The sequence below is a fragment of the Cnephaeus nilssonii genome, assembly GCF_951640355.1.
Source record: "Cnephaeus nilssonii genome assembly, chromosome: 20".
NCBI classification, from domain to species: domain Eukaryota; kingdom Metazoa; phylum Chordata; class Mammalia; order Chiroptera; family Vespertilionidae; genus Cnephaeus; species Cnephaeus nilssonii.
In genome coordinates, this window is record NC_137091.1 from 13978747 (window position 1) to 13997297 (window position 18551).

Genomic DNA, 18551 nt, shown 5'->3' on the forward strand with positions numbered 1-18551 from the left:
GCTCAAAATGGGTTTCCCCCCACTGAAGTGTGGTGTTTGTGACCTCCCTCCTTTTCATACTCATGCTGCATTCAAGGCTCATTTTATGGCATTTAGTCATGTAGAGGCCCCAGTAGCCTTCAAAGGGGTAATAGAGTCTCTACAGCACTCATCAAATCTGTGGCAGCGACTGGCCTGTCATCTCAGGGTAAACAGTATGCACATGGTCAGAATCAGGTGACTTTATGCTGCTCATAAACTTGTTTTTCTGTCCAGGGACTTGAACACCAGTTGAACCAGCTTTAGGAAGGCCCTCATTAAAGTCAGCATTAGGGAGGTTCCCTATTTTATGGTGATCTAAGCAGACACAAGGAATCAGAAGGAAGAGTTTTTATTTTTCTTCTTCCTTTTTTTTCTCCCAGTCTTTCTTTTTTCCAGTGACTGTGACAAAGCAGGTGTCTAAGTTATGAAATAACATGATTGCAACTGTGTTGGAAAGGCTTTCCTCATCAGACCTTAGGTCTGGTGTGGGAAGTTTGCCAACCCCCTTCCCACCCCCACCCCCCGTGACCTTTGTGCTAACCCTGAGTATGTGTTTTTGAATATTCAGAATACTTTCTCTCTCCTAGGAACTGTCCCCTTGTGGTGCCAAAGGGCTATACTGGGGGCAGGATGGCCACAGTCAGAGCTTTGCTTGCTTCTTCAATGACGTTGTAACATCCCTGCCTGAGAGGGTTGTGTGATTGTGGGTGGAATGTGGGGCTTTCCTCATCTGCACTGTGGGGAGGTAGGCCAGCAACTTAGATGCTTTTAACTCCATAGTTCTGTGATTCTGAATTCTGATCATAGGAAGCTATTGTATTTTTTACTTTTATCCCCGTCTAGTGTTTTTACAGGTATGAAACATATTATTGGAGGGCTTTAAAGCTTCTATTTTCTCTTCCCACCCTGTGATAAAAGCACATATATTTAATGTGCTTGAACTAGTGTGAATGAGATGGTGTCTTAAAACAAACTTGTGAGCCCTAGCCGGGTTAGCTCAGTGGATAGAGCATCGGCTGTGCCCTTAAGAGTCCCAGGTTCGAAACTGGTCAAGGGCACCTAGCTCGGTTTCAGGCTTGGTGGGGCGCGTGTGAGAGGCAACCATTTCATGTGTCTCTCACATCGATGTTTGTCTCTGTCTCTCCCCCTCCCTTCCACTCTCTAAAAATCAATGGGAAAATATCCTCAGGTGAGGATTAACAACAGCAAGAAAAGGAGAGAGGGAGAAAGAGAAAGAAAGGAAGGAAGGAAGGAAGAAAAGAAAGAAAGAAAGAAAGAGAAAGAAAGAAAGAAAGGAAGAAAGAAAGAAAACATCCTCAGGTGAGGATTAAAAGAAAAAACAAAAAACACTGCGAAAACAGTTATAGTATAGACTGAAATATTGGTGCTGGAGTCTCATATTGCCAGAGAAACTGAGGAGCATTTTTTAAACTTGTAGGGAGGAAAATGGATTGTTTTTTCTGTGACTGAGTGAGTGAGAGAAGAGAAAACATTTTCAGAAGGGGAATGTTGAAACGTAGACACCTAGAGTCCTTCATCTAACTTTAACATTTCAGTTGTAAGTAGATCTTGCTGGAAAGGCCCTGTGTCTTGTTAGATTGCCTTACTTAAGTGTTGCTACAAAACTAAAGAAAGTTGGGCATCTTTTCTCAGCTTTTGTTTTCAGCATTTTTACATGTGTTAACTGTAGCCAATGAGCTAACCTGGAACCCTCAGTTTGTTGTTGTTAATCCTCACCTGAGGATATTTTTTTCCATTGATTTTTAGAGGGGAAGGGATGGGGTTGGGAGGGAGGAAGGGAGAGAGAGAGAAACATTGATGTGAGAGACACATTGATTAGTTGCCTCCTGAACTCACCCTGACCCCTACTGGACCAGGGGTCGAACCTGCAACCCAAGTATATGCCCTTGACCAGAATCGAACCCTTGATCCTCCTGTGCAAGGGCTGGTGCTCTAACCACTGAGTATACTGGCCAGGGCAGGAAACCTCAGTTTTAAAAAGGTGCAGGTGGTCATGTATGCCTTGGTAGCCTGCTTCAATTGACTACCGTCAAATGGCAAATATGTGAATATCCCATCATGGCCTCTTTATGGAATTCCTGAAAGCCTTGTGGCTAGGGTGTAGCCAGCCAGTTGTTGGTAGGAGCTAGGTGTGGTTTCGAGGAGACCTAGTGCAGTTACGGAACAATTATCTGCTTGCTTCCTGTTTCCTGTCAATGTTGGAGGTGTGTTTCTGACCCGGGTTTGGTCCATGACCCAGGTGTTGGCTGGTGGTGTAGCTTTTTTGTATTACCTAGTTGATCCTCACAGTGTCCTGGAAAGTGTGTGGAGCAGATGATGATGTACCTATTTTGTGGATGAACCCTGAGCCCCTGGGATGTTTGGTGATCTTCCCTGGCCTTGGGGCTTAGGGTGTGCAATAGAGTAGCTTAACTTGTCAGATGTCCTCGCCTGCTCCCAGACACGTGTCTCCATGTTGCTGCTGCCTTTCCTCATTGCATTCCTTCCCTGAGTAGAGTGATAGAATGTCCATTTAGATTCTTAGGGGATCATAGTGTTCTTAGGGGACAGAACTAAAAGGTGCTTAGTGCTCATTGGGGCCAGACAAGTGTGGCATGCTCTGACTGGGCTTGATTGACTTATCATCTCATTGAATCTGTAAACTTGTATTTCTGTTGATTTGAGTATGGGCTTCTTTTGTAAAAGATATTTATGGACCCAATTGTCAGTGTCATTATTTTCCAGAACGGCCTTTGTTCTGCAATATCTTTTGTAGAAAAACATCCTCTGCACACTAAGCTCATCAAATTAGAAAGGTTTCATTTTAAGGGTTCATAGAAAATTTTATCAGACCTACTGTGTGCCAGGCCCGTGCTAGGTGCAGGGAGAACAAAGGTAAAGCCAGCACAGCCTTGTCCTCAGGGAGCCTGTGGCCTACTCAGTAGAGAGTGGACTGAAAGACTCTCTGTAAGAGGAGGCAGAAACTGGGCATGGTGTTGAGGGACAAGTAAGAGTTTCCCAGCAGGTGAGAACTTTTAGACCTAAAATGAGTTAGGTCGGTAACTAGCTTGATGTGAGATTTCTGGGCTTTCTGAGTACTCTCCAAATATAAGAGAGAGTGGAGAAGGAGTGACTGTGTTTGAACTAAGAGCCTAGCACAGACTGATGGGATTCAGATACTTTTTGCTGAGTCACCAGAGCTGGGAACCCCAGGAGCAAGTCTGGTGGGGTGAGGAGACATCAGAGCCCTGCCAGTGGTGCCAGGAGATAAGGGCATCTGGGTTGATCATGTTAGGAAGCCAAGGAGGCCCTCAAGCTGAGAGTCCCTTGGGGAAATGACTTGCTCAGTCAGAGTTTGTGGACCTTTGGTTGTCCACAGCAGTTAGTGATGACACATGGAGGGTGTGGCTGACCAGGCTGACAGATGCTCCAGGGTGACCCTCAAAATAGATTGTAACATCATCCCAGTGGTGGTGGCCTTCTGACATGTGATGGGTGGCTCTACTCAAGAACAGCAAGCCTGGGCTAGAGCACTGGGTAGAGTTGTGGGGCTCTTATCTCTGTAGCTGGTGCCTAGGCCCTGAGAAGGGCCTGTGGCCACAGCCAGGCTGCCTTTGCTTGCACTTGCAGCTGACTTCCTTTGGCCAGGCAGCAGTGCATTCATCCATTAATTCTACACATCACAGTGAGGCACCCATTGTTTTGTTCCAGTCCTTGGCCTAGGCCCCAGGAGCACAGGCATGAGTCTGTCTAGAGAGGAGGCAGATATGCCTGTACACTGGAGCTCACAAAGTGGTGTAGAAAAGGCCAATCAAGGTGTTTTATACCCAGGGGTGACCCAGAGGTTGGACTCCTCTTGTACCTGAGAGTTTGGGGAAAGCTTCATTGAAGAGGTGATGGTTCTACATCTGGAAGGAAGAGTTAGAGGGTGCCATGAACAAAGTGAGAAGCAGATATTTCAGGCAGAAAGAACAGTGCATAAAAAGATGTGGAACATAGAACATGAGCAGGCAGGGGTCAGATCAGAAATACCTTCTGTGCTGTGGCCAAGGAGCATGGGCTTTATCCTGAGGGCAGTAGCAGGGTATGAGGACTTTGGATCTGTTCACACTTTTGAGAGTGGATTGGGGAGAAGAGACTCTTCTGGTCAGGTTAGCCAAGCCCCTCTGGCTGTGAGCCCTGTCCAGTGGTGGGCCAGTGGCTTTAGGTTCCTTGACTCCATGCCTGATTTTCCCACAGCAGTTGTCTTTTTTCTTTCTTGGCTGGCATTTATTTTGCGTGGTGAGCTGCAGATGTGGGATGTTGAAGACTCATAGCTAGAGAGGCTTCTCAGAGGACTTCATATACAGCTGTTTTCTGGTATTTTGGTTTTACCAAGACAACAATGAAGACAACACTTGTCTATGATTTTCCATGGAGACCTAGAGAGCTACTCATTCAATGAAGATCTCACCTGCCACATTTATGGTTTGGAGAGCCACTTCAGCTCAGGTCCTCTTGCTTTTGTCTGGTCTCTGCATTGTCCAGTGCTGTTGAGAAGTTTGGCACTAATCTGTGGACCTAGGGGAAGGCCTTGTCCTGTCTGCCCAGAAAAGTAAGTGCTGTCATTGCCTAAGGCAGGTACAGGTGGCAATTGTGCCCTGTTCTCCCTGACTGCCCCCTACCACTGATGGCATCATGGGCAGATGCCAAGCTTTGGGCTGCATCTCTCCCTAGAAACACATTGCACTCTCCTGGAGACATGGAGTATTTGGGCTCTGGAGCATCTTGGAGTATTTTGTTGCTTGTGTTGGGGGTTAAAGCCCAGGTCTATTTGGACATGGGTGAGAGGTCTGGAGTCCATGTGATGTCCACTTTTCTGGTAGGACCTGATCCTGCTTAGAGCATATCTGGGCCTCCCTGGGACCTCCCTGCCCAATATGTGTCACCATCTGGTTTCAACTGCAAGCTGAGAGTGGGGAGTATGGCTTCTTTCTTTATAACTGGGGACTTTCTTGGAAAAGGATTAGTCTAGAGAAATTTCTAAATTTCACTCCACAATGCACCCTCCCCTTCCTGCCCCCATTTGGTTTTTGTGTGTGTGTTTGTTTTCTGAAATGTTTGGTCTTTTCTTAAGATAGGTCACCACGTAAGGGAGATTCTCTGTTAGAGGGGAAGTGAGACCTGGAGCATAGGAGGATGGACTCAGCAGCTCTGCATGGCAGGCACAGTGTGCCATCCTATCCTGGGGTCATTGGGAAGGAATCAAGGGCCCCAGAGTGGTTCTTTGTAGTCAGGGGTCAAGTTGGAAAGAAGGGACTGGTCACTGGGAAAGAGATGGATAATGTGGTATCTAAAGGCAAGGCTGTCCTCTGCCTCTTCAGAAATTCTGTTCAGAATTCACATAAAATATCATTGTAGCTCCAGGATCCTCAGTATTTGGTTGTAATTGAAATGTAAGGTCATGGCTCTATTGCTAGAAATGAGGCCAGAGGACTTAGTGGTGGAACATAGCCCAGTTCATTTGTCATGAAAGGGCCAGAAAAAGATGCTCTGGACAGTGTAGGGAAGTAGGGGAGGGGCTCTTGCACCCCTCTTAAAGGCTCTCTTCCTCTCCTATCTCTTGGACCTTAGAGATGGCCTGGATGCCATGGAAGTTTAAGTTCTGGATGGCATGTGAGGCTCAAATACATCCACTGCCCCTCAATTTACATGGCAAATGTTGCTGATAACAGCATTCATTCTTGTGCAGATAAGAGCCCCAGAAGTTTTTTTTCACTCACAATGCAGTAGGCAGCTGCTATTTTTTGGTTAGAGTTTCATATTGAGATAAAACTCACTGGCCCTCAGGGTGGGGGCAGTTGGAAGATGAGAAGAGGTCGAGGGAGGAGAAGGGCAGTTGTGCCCAGATGGTCTGAGGGCCCAGCTTGTGTCTTCTAAAGGACATTGTTGAGGTGGAGCTGAACTAAAAGCAAAAAAGCAGAGGGGATGGTTTGTTGAGTAAAACTAGTTATGACCCAAGTTGATAAAACAACTAGTAGCCCTGGGCATGAATCCGTGCGCCAGTAGCTCTCTGCAGGGCCTGGCCACTCCGTGCCTGCTGCCCAGAGGCTCTCTGCGGCCCAGAGGCCCATCTGCAGCTGGGGTGGAACTCTTGCCTTGTTGCCGTGGCAACAAAGCAAGCATTCTACCAGGCCGCTCATGCTGCCCACTCTCAGCGGCCGCCCCCCAGAACTGGGGTACTATGGCAGGGCTGAGAGGACTGGGCACCACCATCTTTGTGACAGAGTGGTGGCTAATTTGCATATTACCATTTTATTAGATAGGATGTTTCTGAAATTGGCATGGGATATTTTATAGAATACTCTCTTACTAACTTTTTATCAGTAGTTATAGTTGTTTTAAAAATATTTTTTAATCCTCACCCAGAGATATTTAAAAAATATATATATGTTTATTGATTTCAGAGAGGAAGGGAGAGGGAGAGAGAGAGAAACATCAATGTTGAGAGAATCATTGATCGGCTGTCTCCTGCACACCCCACTCTGGGGATTGAGCCCACAACCTGGGTCTGTGTCCTGACCAGGAATCGAACCGTGACCTCCTGGTTCATAGGTCTATGCTCAACCACCGAGCCACACTGGCTGGGCCCAAGGATAGTTTTTCCATTAATTTTTAGCGTGGAAGGGAGGAAGTGGGGGAGGGGAGAGAGAAAGAAACATGAACATGAGAGAGACACTTCAATTGGTTGCCTCCCCCTTGCACCCTGACTGGGCTGAGAATCTAACTTACAACTGAGCTACCTGCTCTTGACCAGGAATTGAACCTGTGACCCTTTGGTATGCAGGTTGATACGCTAACCCAGGCGTCCTCAAACTACGGCCCGCGGGCCACATGCGAGTGTTTTTGCCGTTTTGTTTTTTTACTTCAAAATAAGATATGTGCAGTGTGCATAGGAATTTGTTCATAGTTTTTTTTTAAACTATAGTCCGGCCCTCCAACTGTCTGAGGGACAGTGAACTGGCCCCCTGTTTAAAAAGTTTGAGGACTCCTGCTCTAACCTCTGACCCAAACCGGCCAGGGCAGAGTTGCTTGTTTGTTTTTTAACCAAAATGCATTTTTACTTTAACTATAGATTATTTTTTAATTATAAAGAATACACAGGATCTTTCAACACCTGACATAGTTACATTAAAAATGGACAACAGAGGGGAGGGAGGTTTAGAGAAATATAGGTGATTGTCATTATGTAGTATTATTTAAGGCCAGTGCAGAAAACACAAACCATTCCAGATATTTTAAGTGGAAAGGGATTTAATACATGGAATTTGATGTTTTCAGAATCATTGGAATAGAATTTCCATGTAATGGTGGGCTAGGTTACTTGAATAAGACCCTCTGCTGAAAATAATGAAAGGTGTTAAGTTACACATCAGCAAACTCAAAGCCACTTTCTGGATGAAGACCTGTAACTAGAGAGTTAAGGGTAATGTCTGAGTAGCTAAGAGCATTTACCATGTCCACACTCAGCTATGCACCAGCTCTGTAATTACACAGAGCCAGAGAGGTAGAGGATAGGGGCCATAGCTTACTAGAAATGGGATCTGGTGGCAACCCTTTCACATTAAGCTGGTGTGCCAACTGGCTATACCCTCTGGTGAAGGCCAGTATATTTGGTTTTTTAATGTGGCAGCCTCTGGAAACCTAAGGATGGAATGTACTTGTTATATATATACTTGTTACATATATATATTTTAAAATATTTTATTAATTTTTACAGAGAGAAAGGGAGAGAGATAGAGAGTCAGAAACATCAATGAGAAACATCGATCAGCTGCCTCCCGCACGCCCCCTACTGGGGATGTGCCCGCAACCAAGGCACGTGCCCCTGACCGGAATCGAACCTTGGACCCCTCAGTCCGCAGGCTGACGCTCTATCCACTGAGCCAAACCGGTTTTGGCAATTGTTACATATTTTTTTATCCTCACCTGAGGGGGGGAAAAATATATATATATATATTTCCGAAACTTTCCAGAGCTTCTGTCTGCCTTTTAGGGAAGGAGCCAGAACCCAGGGTATGGTGAGTAACCTGCCTATGGCCACCCAAGAGGGCTGTTCTGTTTCTTTCTGTCTGTGGGCTCCTGGGTGTTTTGATGGTGCTGTTGACAGTGGATGCATGAGTTCTCCTGACCCACATTCAGAACAACCTTCTTTCCTGCAAAGCATATCCTGATTCAAAGCCCCTTTGCCTTCAGGCCTCTTTTTCCTTGGATGGTGCTCATGCTGAGTTCATTCATCTTTGTAATGCCCCTCCTCTCTTTGTGGGCCTGCTACCTTTTGGTGGATGGAACGATCCTCTAACCAACTGAGCCACATGGGACTTCTTTTTTCTGGCCCTGATGTGAGGACAGAATACTCTGAGGCCAGAGTTGGGCTTAGTGGGTTACTGGGTGGCTTTCTGGCAGAGGGTTAGGGTGGGGGGTGGCTGCTGGAGGAGCAGCTTGCACACAGTAGCCAGTGTCGTGGACTGTGGCTTTAAGCAGCTCCATCAGACTATGAAATAAAATCCCAGCACCAAATAGCCCTCATTTCAAACTTAAATGTCAGTTGGTGTTTTTCCTGAAATGTCTCCTAAGGACCATTTTGTAACCACGGTCCCTGAGATCTCTGTTGCAAAGCTGTTGATTTCTTTATCTGGGGCAGGTTCTGATAGGAACAAGATTGCCAGCTTGCTGAGCTGTGGCTAAGGTGTTAGATGTCAAGATGAAGCTGTCAGGTGAGATTCCAGTAGCTCCTTGGGGGTCTGAGGCAGGGGGCAGGGGCATTCGTGACTGGCCTTTTCACCAGAGAATGGCAACGGAGCTGGTACTTTCCTGAAACCCCCAGAAGCCACCAGCCCTAAGGGTGAAGAGCTTGTTGCTATCTCCTCTTTGTCACTACCACCAGAGCTCTGTGGACCTGGATACATCCAGTTGATAGAGCTTAAATTAAATATGATTATATCCCGTAGTAATTGGTTCATATACTTTATGCAACGTTTATTAAAAGTGCCTATGAACTTGCCAGCCCATAAAATCCACCTTCCCTCTTAGAAATTGATAGAAAATAAAAGGAGCTAGGTCTGTGTTTTTCACTCTTGTCAACTGCTGTGTACTTGTAGTGATGACTTCATTGATTTTTAATTGATTTCAGAGAGAGGAAGGGAGAGAGAGGAGAGAAAACATCAATCAGTTGCCTCGGCACGTGCTCCAACTGGGGATCGAACCTGCCACCTTTTGGTGTATGGGACAATATTCTAACCAACTGAGCCACATGGGACTTCTTTTTGCTGGTCCCGATGTGAGGCCAGAATACTCTAATGCTTTCCAATGTTCCCTGTGCCAAGGCCTACTTGTCTTATCTGGGAAAGCCAGATGAGGTTCATGCTGGCATACAGAGCCAAAGGGGTGTTCTTGGTGACTGTGTGTGTGTGTGTGTATGGTAAACTATATATAGCATAAAATATGCTATTGTAACCATTTTTAAGTGGCTCATTCAGTGGTATTAATTACATCCACAATGTTGTGCAACCATCACCACTATCTATTTCCGAAACTTTTCCATCACCCCAAACACAAACTCTGTACTCATTAAGCAATAACTCCCCATTCTCCCTCTTCACAACCCCTGGTAACCTTTTATTTACTTTCTGTCTCTATGAATTTGCCTGTATAATTCATATAAGTGGAATCAAACAATATTTGTCCTTTTACATCTGACTTTTTATTTCACTTAGCATAAGGTTTTCAGGGTTTATTGATGTTGTGGCTTGTATCAGAATTTCATTCCTTTTAATGGTAGTACTAGAGGTCCAGTGCATGAAAATTCATGCACTCAGCCTGGCCTGCCCACTCTCACAGTCCAGGAGCCCTCAGGGGTGGGAGGCGACCCGTCAATCAGGGGAAGGTGATGCCCCCATCACACCTCTGCTGCTGCTACTGCCGGCAGTGCAAGCCTTGGCTGGCCCTGGGCGCCTGGGCAGCCACCATCTGAGGCTTGCCTGTGCCTCAGGCTGGCCCTGGGCGGCTGGGGGGCTGAGGGGTCTGAGGGACTCCAGAGACAGGCACGTGGAGTGGCCGGACCTGCCTGGGGGCGGGACCAGCCTTGTCGCATGCCTGCCCCCCCAGTGGGGCTGAGGGGACTGGGTGCTGCCATCTTGTGGCTGTGGGTGCTGCCATCTTTGTGTGTGGCAGTCAATTAACATATTCCCTCCTTATTGGCTGAGGGCGCCTCCATCATTGTGAGTGTGATGGTCAATTAGCATATTCCCTCTTTATTATATAGGGTGCTAATACCACATTTTGTTCATCCATTCATCTGTTGATGGACACAGGTTTTTGTTATCTTTTGGCTCTTGTGAATAATGGTGTGAAGAACATTGCCATACAAGTATCTGTTTGAGTCCTTCTTTTCTATTATTTTGGGTGTATACTTGAGAGTGGAATTGCTGGATCCTTCTTTGTTTAACTTTTGGAGAAACCACTTTTTTTCCCATAGTGACTATACCATTTTACATCTCCACCAGCAATGTATGAAGGTTCCAGTTTCTTTCCATCCTTACCAATACTTGTTATATATTTTTTTATCCTCACCTGAGGAAATATATATGTATATATATATTTTTCTTAATATGATTTTATTGATTTGAGAGAGAGAGAGAGAGAGAGAGACAGACAGACAGACAGACAGACAGACAGACATCAATTGGCTTCCTCCTGCACGCCCCCTGGGGATGTGCAGGGGACTGAGCCCGAAACCCAGGCATGTGCCCTGACCAGGTAGGTGCATGAATCAATGTTCAACCACTGAGGCACACCAGCTGGGCATGACTGCTTTTCGTGTGTTGATCTTGTATCCTGAGTTTGTTTATCAGCTCTTGGAGGCTCTCTTTGTATTTGGGATTTTCTATATATAGGATCTTGTCATCTGCAAATAGAGATCATTTTACTGATTCCTTTCAATTGGATGCCTTTTGTTTCTTTTCTTGTCCAATTGCTCTGGCTAGAACTTCCAGTACAGTGTTGAATATCAGTGGTGAAAAGTCTTGTCTTGTTGCTGATCTTAGGGGAAAGCTTTCAATCGTTTGCCATTGAGATTGTAAGCTGCAGGTTTTTCATAAATGCCCTTTGTCATGTTGAGGAAGTTCCCTTTTAGTCATAGTTTTCTGAGTGTTTTAATCATGAAGGGATGTAATGGGATTTTGTCAAGTGCTTTTTCTGTGTCCATTGAGATGATTATGTGGATTTCTTTTGCTTGTTCTATTAATGTGGTTTATTATCAACTACCCTTGCTTTCCTGGGATAAATACCACTTGTTCTTGGTGTGTAATCCTTTTAATATGTTGTTGGATTTTGTTTGCTACTGTTTTATTGAGGATTTTTGTATCTTTAGTCTTAAGGCATACTGTTCTGCAATTTCCTTTTCTTTCTTTTTAAAAAATATATTTTTGTTGATTTCAGAGAGAAAGGGAGAGGGAGAGAGAGATAGAAATATCAATGATGAGAGAGAATCATTGATTGGCTGCCTCCTGCGTGACCCTTACTGGGGGTTGAGCCTGCAACCTGGGCATGTGCCCTTGACCGGAATCGAACCCGGGACCCTTCAGTCCGAAGGCTGATGCTCTATCCACTGAGCCAAGCCAGCTAGAGCTTTTTTCTTTCTTTTTGTAAGAAAGCTGAGTACAGCTGTTTTAAATTTTTTTAGTTTAGAGAGAGAGGAAGCGGGGAGTGTGATAGGGGGAGAGAAACACTGATTTGTTGTTCTACTTATTTATGTTTTTATTGGTTGCTTCTTTTATGTGCCCTGATCGGAGATCCAACCTGCAACCTTGGGACAATAATCTAACCAACAGAGCTACCCACCATGGCCTGTATTTTCTTTCTTTCTTTTTAAATTATAAAGGAGAGTTTATTTAGAAAGTTACAGAGGTAGTAGAAGTGAGCCAGCTGGGCTGCGTATGCTCAGGAAATAAGTTACAGAGGCAGAAGGGCCCTCAGAGCTTAGGAGAAAGCAAGGCAAAGGTAAATTGCCTGGTGGGGAAGGCACAGGAGTGCACCCAGGAGGGAGAGTGCACCTCTTCTCTTTTCTTTTTTAAAATATATTTTTATTGATTTCAGAGAGGAAGGGAGAGGGAGAGAAGATAGAAACATCAATGATGTGGATCATTGATTGGCTGCCTCCTGTGCCCCCCACAGCCCAGGCATGTGCCCTGACTGGGAATCGAACCATGACATTCTGGTTCATAAGTTGACGCACAACCACTGAGCAACATCAGCCGGGCCACCTCTTTTCTTTTAATGTCTTCTTGATGGCATTGATTGCTGTTGTAGGTCTACCCATCTTGGCTGGTGTCTCCAGACCCCTGCTGTCACTTTAAAACTCTTCAGGTGCTTCTCTTCAGGGGGCAGGAGGGGAATGCCAGAAGGACTGGATGTGGAATTACAGCAAAGCGTGGTCTCCTCCCCTTATGCCTTGTTCTATGTCTCTGGAGGGTGTGAAAGTCCAGAGGTCCAGTTTCTAAGGTCCTGTCCTCTGTCCATCACCAGGCCTGCCTGGGTTGTGAAAGAATCCCTCGTCAGTTGGAGCTATGTTGATCCTGTGTCATTGCAGCAGGATCCCCTGAGTGTGTGCTCTGGGTCGTGCTTGGGATGCTCCAGGTGCCACGTGAACTGGAGCGCCAGCTCCTCCACTGAGCAGGGATTTTAACCATTTCCTGCGGCTCACTCTTCTGCCCTCTTATCCAGGCTCAGGGAACTGGGTGTACTGAGGAGCTGACCGTGAAGGCCAGGTACCCCAGTGTAGCCCTTTGGCTCTGAAATGGGTGAAAGCCAACAACCTCAGTATGCAGCCATCAGCTGACTTTTGAAATGATTTTTCTATGACTATCAAAGTAATTTGTTTTAATTGTAGAAAATCTGTAAAACCAAAGAGGAAAAAAAAAAAGAATCCAAGCTGACAAGTGTGCTCACATTTCTCCACATGACTGCAGTGGGTTCAGCAGACAGTTGCTTTTGTGGGAGAGTCAGCAGAGGGGGTGGAGGGTAGTATGGGCCGTAGAAGCCACCAGGCAGGTTCTTCTCCAGGGCCCCAGTTCAGCCCTGCTGGCTGCAGTGGATGGTGAGAGCCTCAGGGTGGACCTGGCTGTTTGGTCAGCCAAGGGCCTTTGCTGCAACTGCTGCTCCTCCTCCACTGCTCTGTGGCGGATCTGAAACCAACTTGGCCTGAGCAGCACCCGCTTGCTGCCGTCTTCTCTCTGGAGCCCAACACAGCGGCAGAGTCACTCTTCTAACTCTAGCGTGTGTTGTGGTTTTGGCAGTAAAGGATCGAAATTGAGAAGGTAGAGCCGACTCATGGCCTCACTGCCACGAAGAGCTCATCTGTTGTCTCTCTACACTTACTGGCTGCCTCACCTCTCTGACAAATGGTGTTTCTTCTCCATATTGCTGCATTTGTGAGGGGGTAAATAATTTTCTCCCTAAGCTCCTCAGATACATCCTGCTGCTTGAAAAGAGAGCCCTGCCCTGCTGGGTAGTTCAGTTGGTTAGGACATCATTCTGATAAGCCAAGGTTGTGGGTTCAATCCCCAGTCAGGCATATACAAGAATCAACCAATGAGTGTATAAATAAGTGGAACAACATATCGATGTTTCCCTCTCATTCTTCCTCTCTTCCCCTCCTTTTCTTCCCCCCTTCCTCTCTCTAAAGTAAAAAATAAAGAAAGCACAAAGAAGAGAAGAGAGCCCTGGTGGAGACGTGAAGTGTAGGGAAGTTTAGCTTTGTCTATTCCAGTCACCTGCTTGGGGGTGAGTGCCCCTGTTGCCTCACTCCCAGGTGTCCAAGGCAGCCTGTATGTTAGGTTAGTGGTTCTTAACACCACCTGATCTGTTACCAAGAAGGAAACAAATGCTCACTTCCTTTCAGCTCAGCAATCCCAAGTAAACAGGCTTTTTATTTATTTTATTTTTTTAAAAAAATATATATTTTATTGATTTTTCACAGAGAGGAAGGGAGAGGGATAGAGAGTTAGAAACATCGATGAGAAACATCGATCAGCTGCCTCCTGCACAGCTCCTACTGGGGATGTGCCCGCAACCAAGGTACATGCTCTTGACCAGAATCGAACCTGGGACCCTTCAGTACACAGGCCGACGCTCTATCCACTGAGCCAAACCAGTCAGGGCTAAACAGGCTTTTTAAAAGATAGCAAGTTTCTTTTTTTTTAAATGTATTTTTATTGATTTCAGAGAGGAAGGGAGAGGGAGATAGAAACATCAATGATGAGAGAGAATCATTGATCAGTTGCCTCCTGCACATCCTCTACTGGGGATTGAGCCTGCAACCCAGGCATGTGCCCTTGACCGCGAACCTGGGACCCTTCAGTCCACAGGTCGACGTTCTATCCACTGAGCCAGACCAGCTAGGGCCAGGCATTTGTTTTTAGGTGTTCCAAGATCCAGGTCTTTGAGAACGGCTTGCTTTCCTTTATTAGATTCTGATGCTAGAAGAGCCTCCAGTGCATGCACTAATGGACAGTTATCCAACAGCAGCCCCTCCAGCCTGTGATTTGGTGCTCCTTTGATCCTGTTCAGTGGCTGCACTGAGGGCTCTCTGGACCATGTCATGTGCCCTTGGACAAATGGTGAACTCAGAGGCAGAGGTTAGATTTGAATCTGGGTCTGTGTGATATATTTGCTGTGATGCAGTTGTGTTTCCTGTTCAGATGTTTGTGCATAGTGTAAATGTCAGGGCTAGAGCAGAGCTGGAGAAAGGCCGCTACTTACCAACTGACTGGCTAAGCACTTGGCCTCCAGACTTTCCACGTGGGTCTCAGAGAATTGCCCTTTCTTTGGTGGCTGGTTGTGTTGGGCAGTGTCCTGGCAGCTTCGTCCCCATCCAGTAAGTTCACCATGTTCTCAAGAGTACTTGGCCCTTCCCATGTCTCTCCATTCCCACTGCTCCTGGCCAGTCCAGCCCTGTCATCTTCCAGTGGATGATTTTGGAAGCCTCCAGTTTTGCCTCTTCAATCCCTTTTCCAAATATCAGCTATTTGATCAGCTGTATCCTTTCTGAACCACTTTAGCTTCTCTTTGACCTCCCATGAAACTCAATCTCCTTAAGCCAGCATGCAGACTGGCTAGCTTCAGTTTCCTCTGTTTCCTGCTTCAGCTTTGGCTCTTTTTAGGTCTGCCCAGGGTATGACCCAGCTACACTGAACTTCTTCCAGTTCCTTGACCGTGGGACTGCTTTCTTGCCTCCGTGTCTCAGCACATTCTGCTGCTTCTGTGTGGAATACACTCCTCTTTTTCCTCTCATCTCCTTTACCAGGTTTTGGCTCAGCCTTCACTTCCTCTGGGAATCCCCAGGTCAGTATGCCCTGATTCTCTAGCCTGCCCCTGACTTGACACTGGAAACCATTGGAGAGCAGGGACTGACTCCAAGCCTCCACCCTTGTGTCCCCAGCAGCATACTGGGCACAGAGGATCTTTGTGGAATGGGTGAATGATTGCAAGGGTCTCTATCACACATATTTTTACTGAATTATTCAACTTTAGTAGGGACCCAACAGCTCCCAACAACCCATGTATTTTCAAGTGCCACCAGAGATTAACAGAGGAGCAATAGTGTCAGGGTGACTTCCTAACATCATTCTTTCTGCTCCTTAGATGCAGAGGTACTACTATATATGTCCAGGAGAACATTCTTGGGTTTGGGATTTTTGTATACCCTTTCCTTATTGTTTTGCTTCATTCTTGGCAGCCTATTGGAGAGCTGGGACCACATTGGTCTAGAACAGTGATGGCGAACCTATGACACGCGTGTCAGCACTGACACGCGTAGCCATTTCTGATGACACGCGGCCGCTGAGGCGGCCGCATGCCGAGGATGAAACATTTGCTGCTCCTGAGGATGAAACATTTGCAAAATAATGTTTTTTCCTCAAAGTGACACACTACCCGAGTTATGCTCAGTTTTTTGGCGAAGTTTGACACACCAAGCTCAAAAGGTTGCCCATCACTGGTCTAGAACTTAGCAAAGCACTACACGTTACCCATTGTTGATTGAGAGGAAACTTCAGGTCTGCTTAGATTTTTCTTGAGTGGATGGAGAAGTGAACTTCCTTCTGCCTGTGTGTCACTTGCTTTGTGTTTGTAAATCATTTAATCTCACAGCTCTAAAGTCAAGTGGCAGCAAGAGGGGAGAATAGTACTAGGAGTGTTGTAGCTGAGTTCAGGGCTCACTTATCTGTCCCACAGCTCTGTTATGACCTCATACCAGCTAGAAACTGAGGTTCCAGCTAGAAATGTGGCTGGGAGAGAGTCTGTGACTTTGCTGATAAGGTTCTTCACCAGCCCACAAGTGGACAAACCTTAGGGATTTGTTGAATATCCATTATGTGCCCAGTACTGCTGTGACTGTGCTTTTTCTCTGATGGCTGGGGCTTCTTCCTATAGCCCCTGCATCCTGAGGTGGGTGGCAGACATTGCATCTGTTCTGTCCACTGTGGCATAAGACATAGGGTTGGAGCTTGTAAACTTAGGTTCCATCTCTTGTGCTTGGATGTTTGCGTTTGGGGTGAGGGCAGAACATTGATCAGCTGTTTCCTGCACACCCCCTACTGCGGATTGAGCCCACACTGGGCATGCGCCCTGACTGGGAATCACACCAGCAACCCTTTGGTGCATGGGATGACGCCCAACCAACTGAGCCATGCTGGCCAGGGCTGAAATTATTTTCTTAATTTTCTTTATAGGTTGTTCAGTGTTAGTGTATAGGAACACAACTACTTTTTAAGTTTTTGGGGAAATACCTCACCATTTCTTTGTGCACTACAAACATTTAGATTTAAAAAATCTGTTCATTTCCTTTTTTGGCCTGCATTCTCCTGAGTGTCACTGAGATATCCTTGGCAGAATTGCCCAGCTTGGGCCCTACCTTGCTGTGGGTGGCTTAGTTGTTTAGGCACCTAGGATGAGAGGAGTGAGAAAGTGGGTCTCAGGGGCCTCACATACCACTATCCCCTATTTTCGGATGATTTTGGAGGCCAGCAGTGATTATGGGGTGAGAAGGTATGAGAAGAAGCCCAGAGAAGAAGCTCTGTATGAGGGTCTTGAAGATCCTGTAGAGACCCTGCCTGGCTGTGCTTTTTCCATGTCCTGGTCCTTGCTGCACAGTGGCTTGTCCCTGTGGGATTGATCTTGCATTGCTCTGCCAAGCACTTCACTAGATTGAGCCACTTACTTTACTAGTAAGCACTTCTTGGGAATAGATTCTGCCACCTCAGCTGGAGCCAGAAACAATGGGAATGGAAGCAGTGATTTCAGGAAACTTCCCTTTGAAATTTGAAGCCAGTCGTTCCTGGTTACAGGTACTACCTCCTGATTCTTCAGCTGCTTAAGACATTGAGATGGTTTCCATTGGAAAATCAAAATGTAAAGGTTCTCCAAGAACCACTAGTATGTTAAAAGAGTCTCTACATTCATTGCTTTGCCTGTTTTTCTGTGTTTTTTTTTTTTTTTTTTTTTACCAATAAGTATTTGAGAAGGGAATTGCATAATCATTTGTTAACCAAACTTTTGTGTGTGTGCTTTTTTGAAGGTACATGGGAATAGGACTCTCAGCTCAAGGTGTCAACATGAACAGACTTCCTGGTGAGTCACTGGTTAGGAGATCATTTGTGCTGCTCTCCTGATCCATTCTGTGCTGAGAGTCATGGTGGCAAGCCAAGAGGCCTGAGAGGACTTTGCAAGCCAATCCATTGGGTAGAGGGTTCTAAAAGGTGGCCATTGGGCCAGGATGGTATGGGCTTCCATTCCAACAATTAATTGACAAGTGATTGTCACTCATGGAATTTGAACTGTTTGCAGTCAGAACCAGTGACCTGAGCTTGTTGTCAGTGGGGACACACCTCAGTAGTCTTTATTCCCATTGGCCTTTGCTTGACCGGCCTGGCACTCAGGCATATACTGGGAGTAAGACTACTGCCAACACTGGCTCCTTTGTTACTTCACCATGTTAAAGATCAAAGTCTTCATGTGGCCTCCCAATGGAACATGGTGAGGCAATTTCTTAATAAATGGGAGGATGTGCACGAGACTTGGGTCGAAAGCAGCCTCTGATTTGTGGACGGCCCTGGGCCGTGTAGGTGGGGCTCCTCCACCACGCAGGCACCCTTTCAGCTGTTTTTTGCCCAGTGGTTCATGCCCAGTCTTGGGCTGAGCTCAGTTGAGGGAAGAGAAGCTCCCAGCAAAAGCTGGTGGGTCCCAGAAGATGGTCCTAAGTTCATTTGTCCCTTGAGCGGCAGAAGGTACATGGTGCAATCTGCCCTCACACTGTCATGGAGACAGGCAAAGTCCCTGTCTTTTTGCCCTGGTCCTCTCTACTTTTGTGTCTGTGACACTGAGAAGGCAGCTGGCTTTTTCCAAAGAGGGAACAGCACTTAAACTTTGTCTTTTCAGATTTTTTCCCAATGGACTAATTTCAAATACTTGAAATCTGGACTTGCTCAGGAGTC

At 46.2% G+C, this 18551-nt stretch overlaps 1 protein-coding gene across 1 annotated transcript in view; it reads left to right on the forward strand.

Annotated features, from left to right (window-relative positions):
• RANBP10 (RAN binding protein 10) overlaps positions 1–18551 on the forward strand; it is a 64472-nt gene that overhangs the window by 1455 nt on the left and 44466 nt on the right. Inside the window, exon 3 of the mRNA XM_079799679.1 lies at positions 17636–17688. Coding sequence (XP_079655805.1) covers positions 17636–17688 — 53 coding nt within the window. The remainder of the gene's footprint in view (positions 1–17635; positions 17689–18551) is intronic.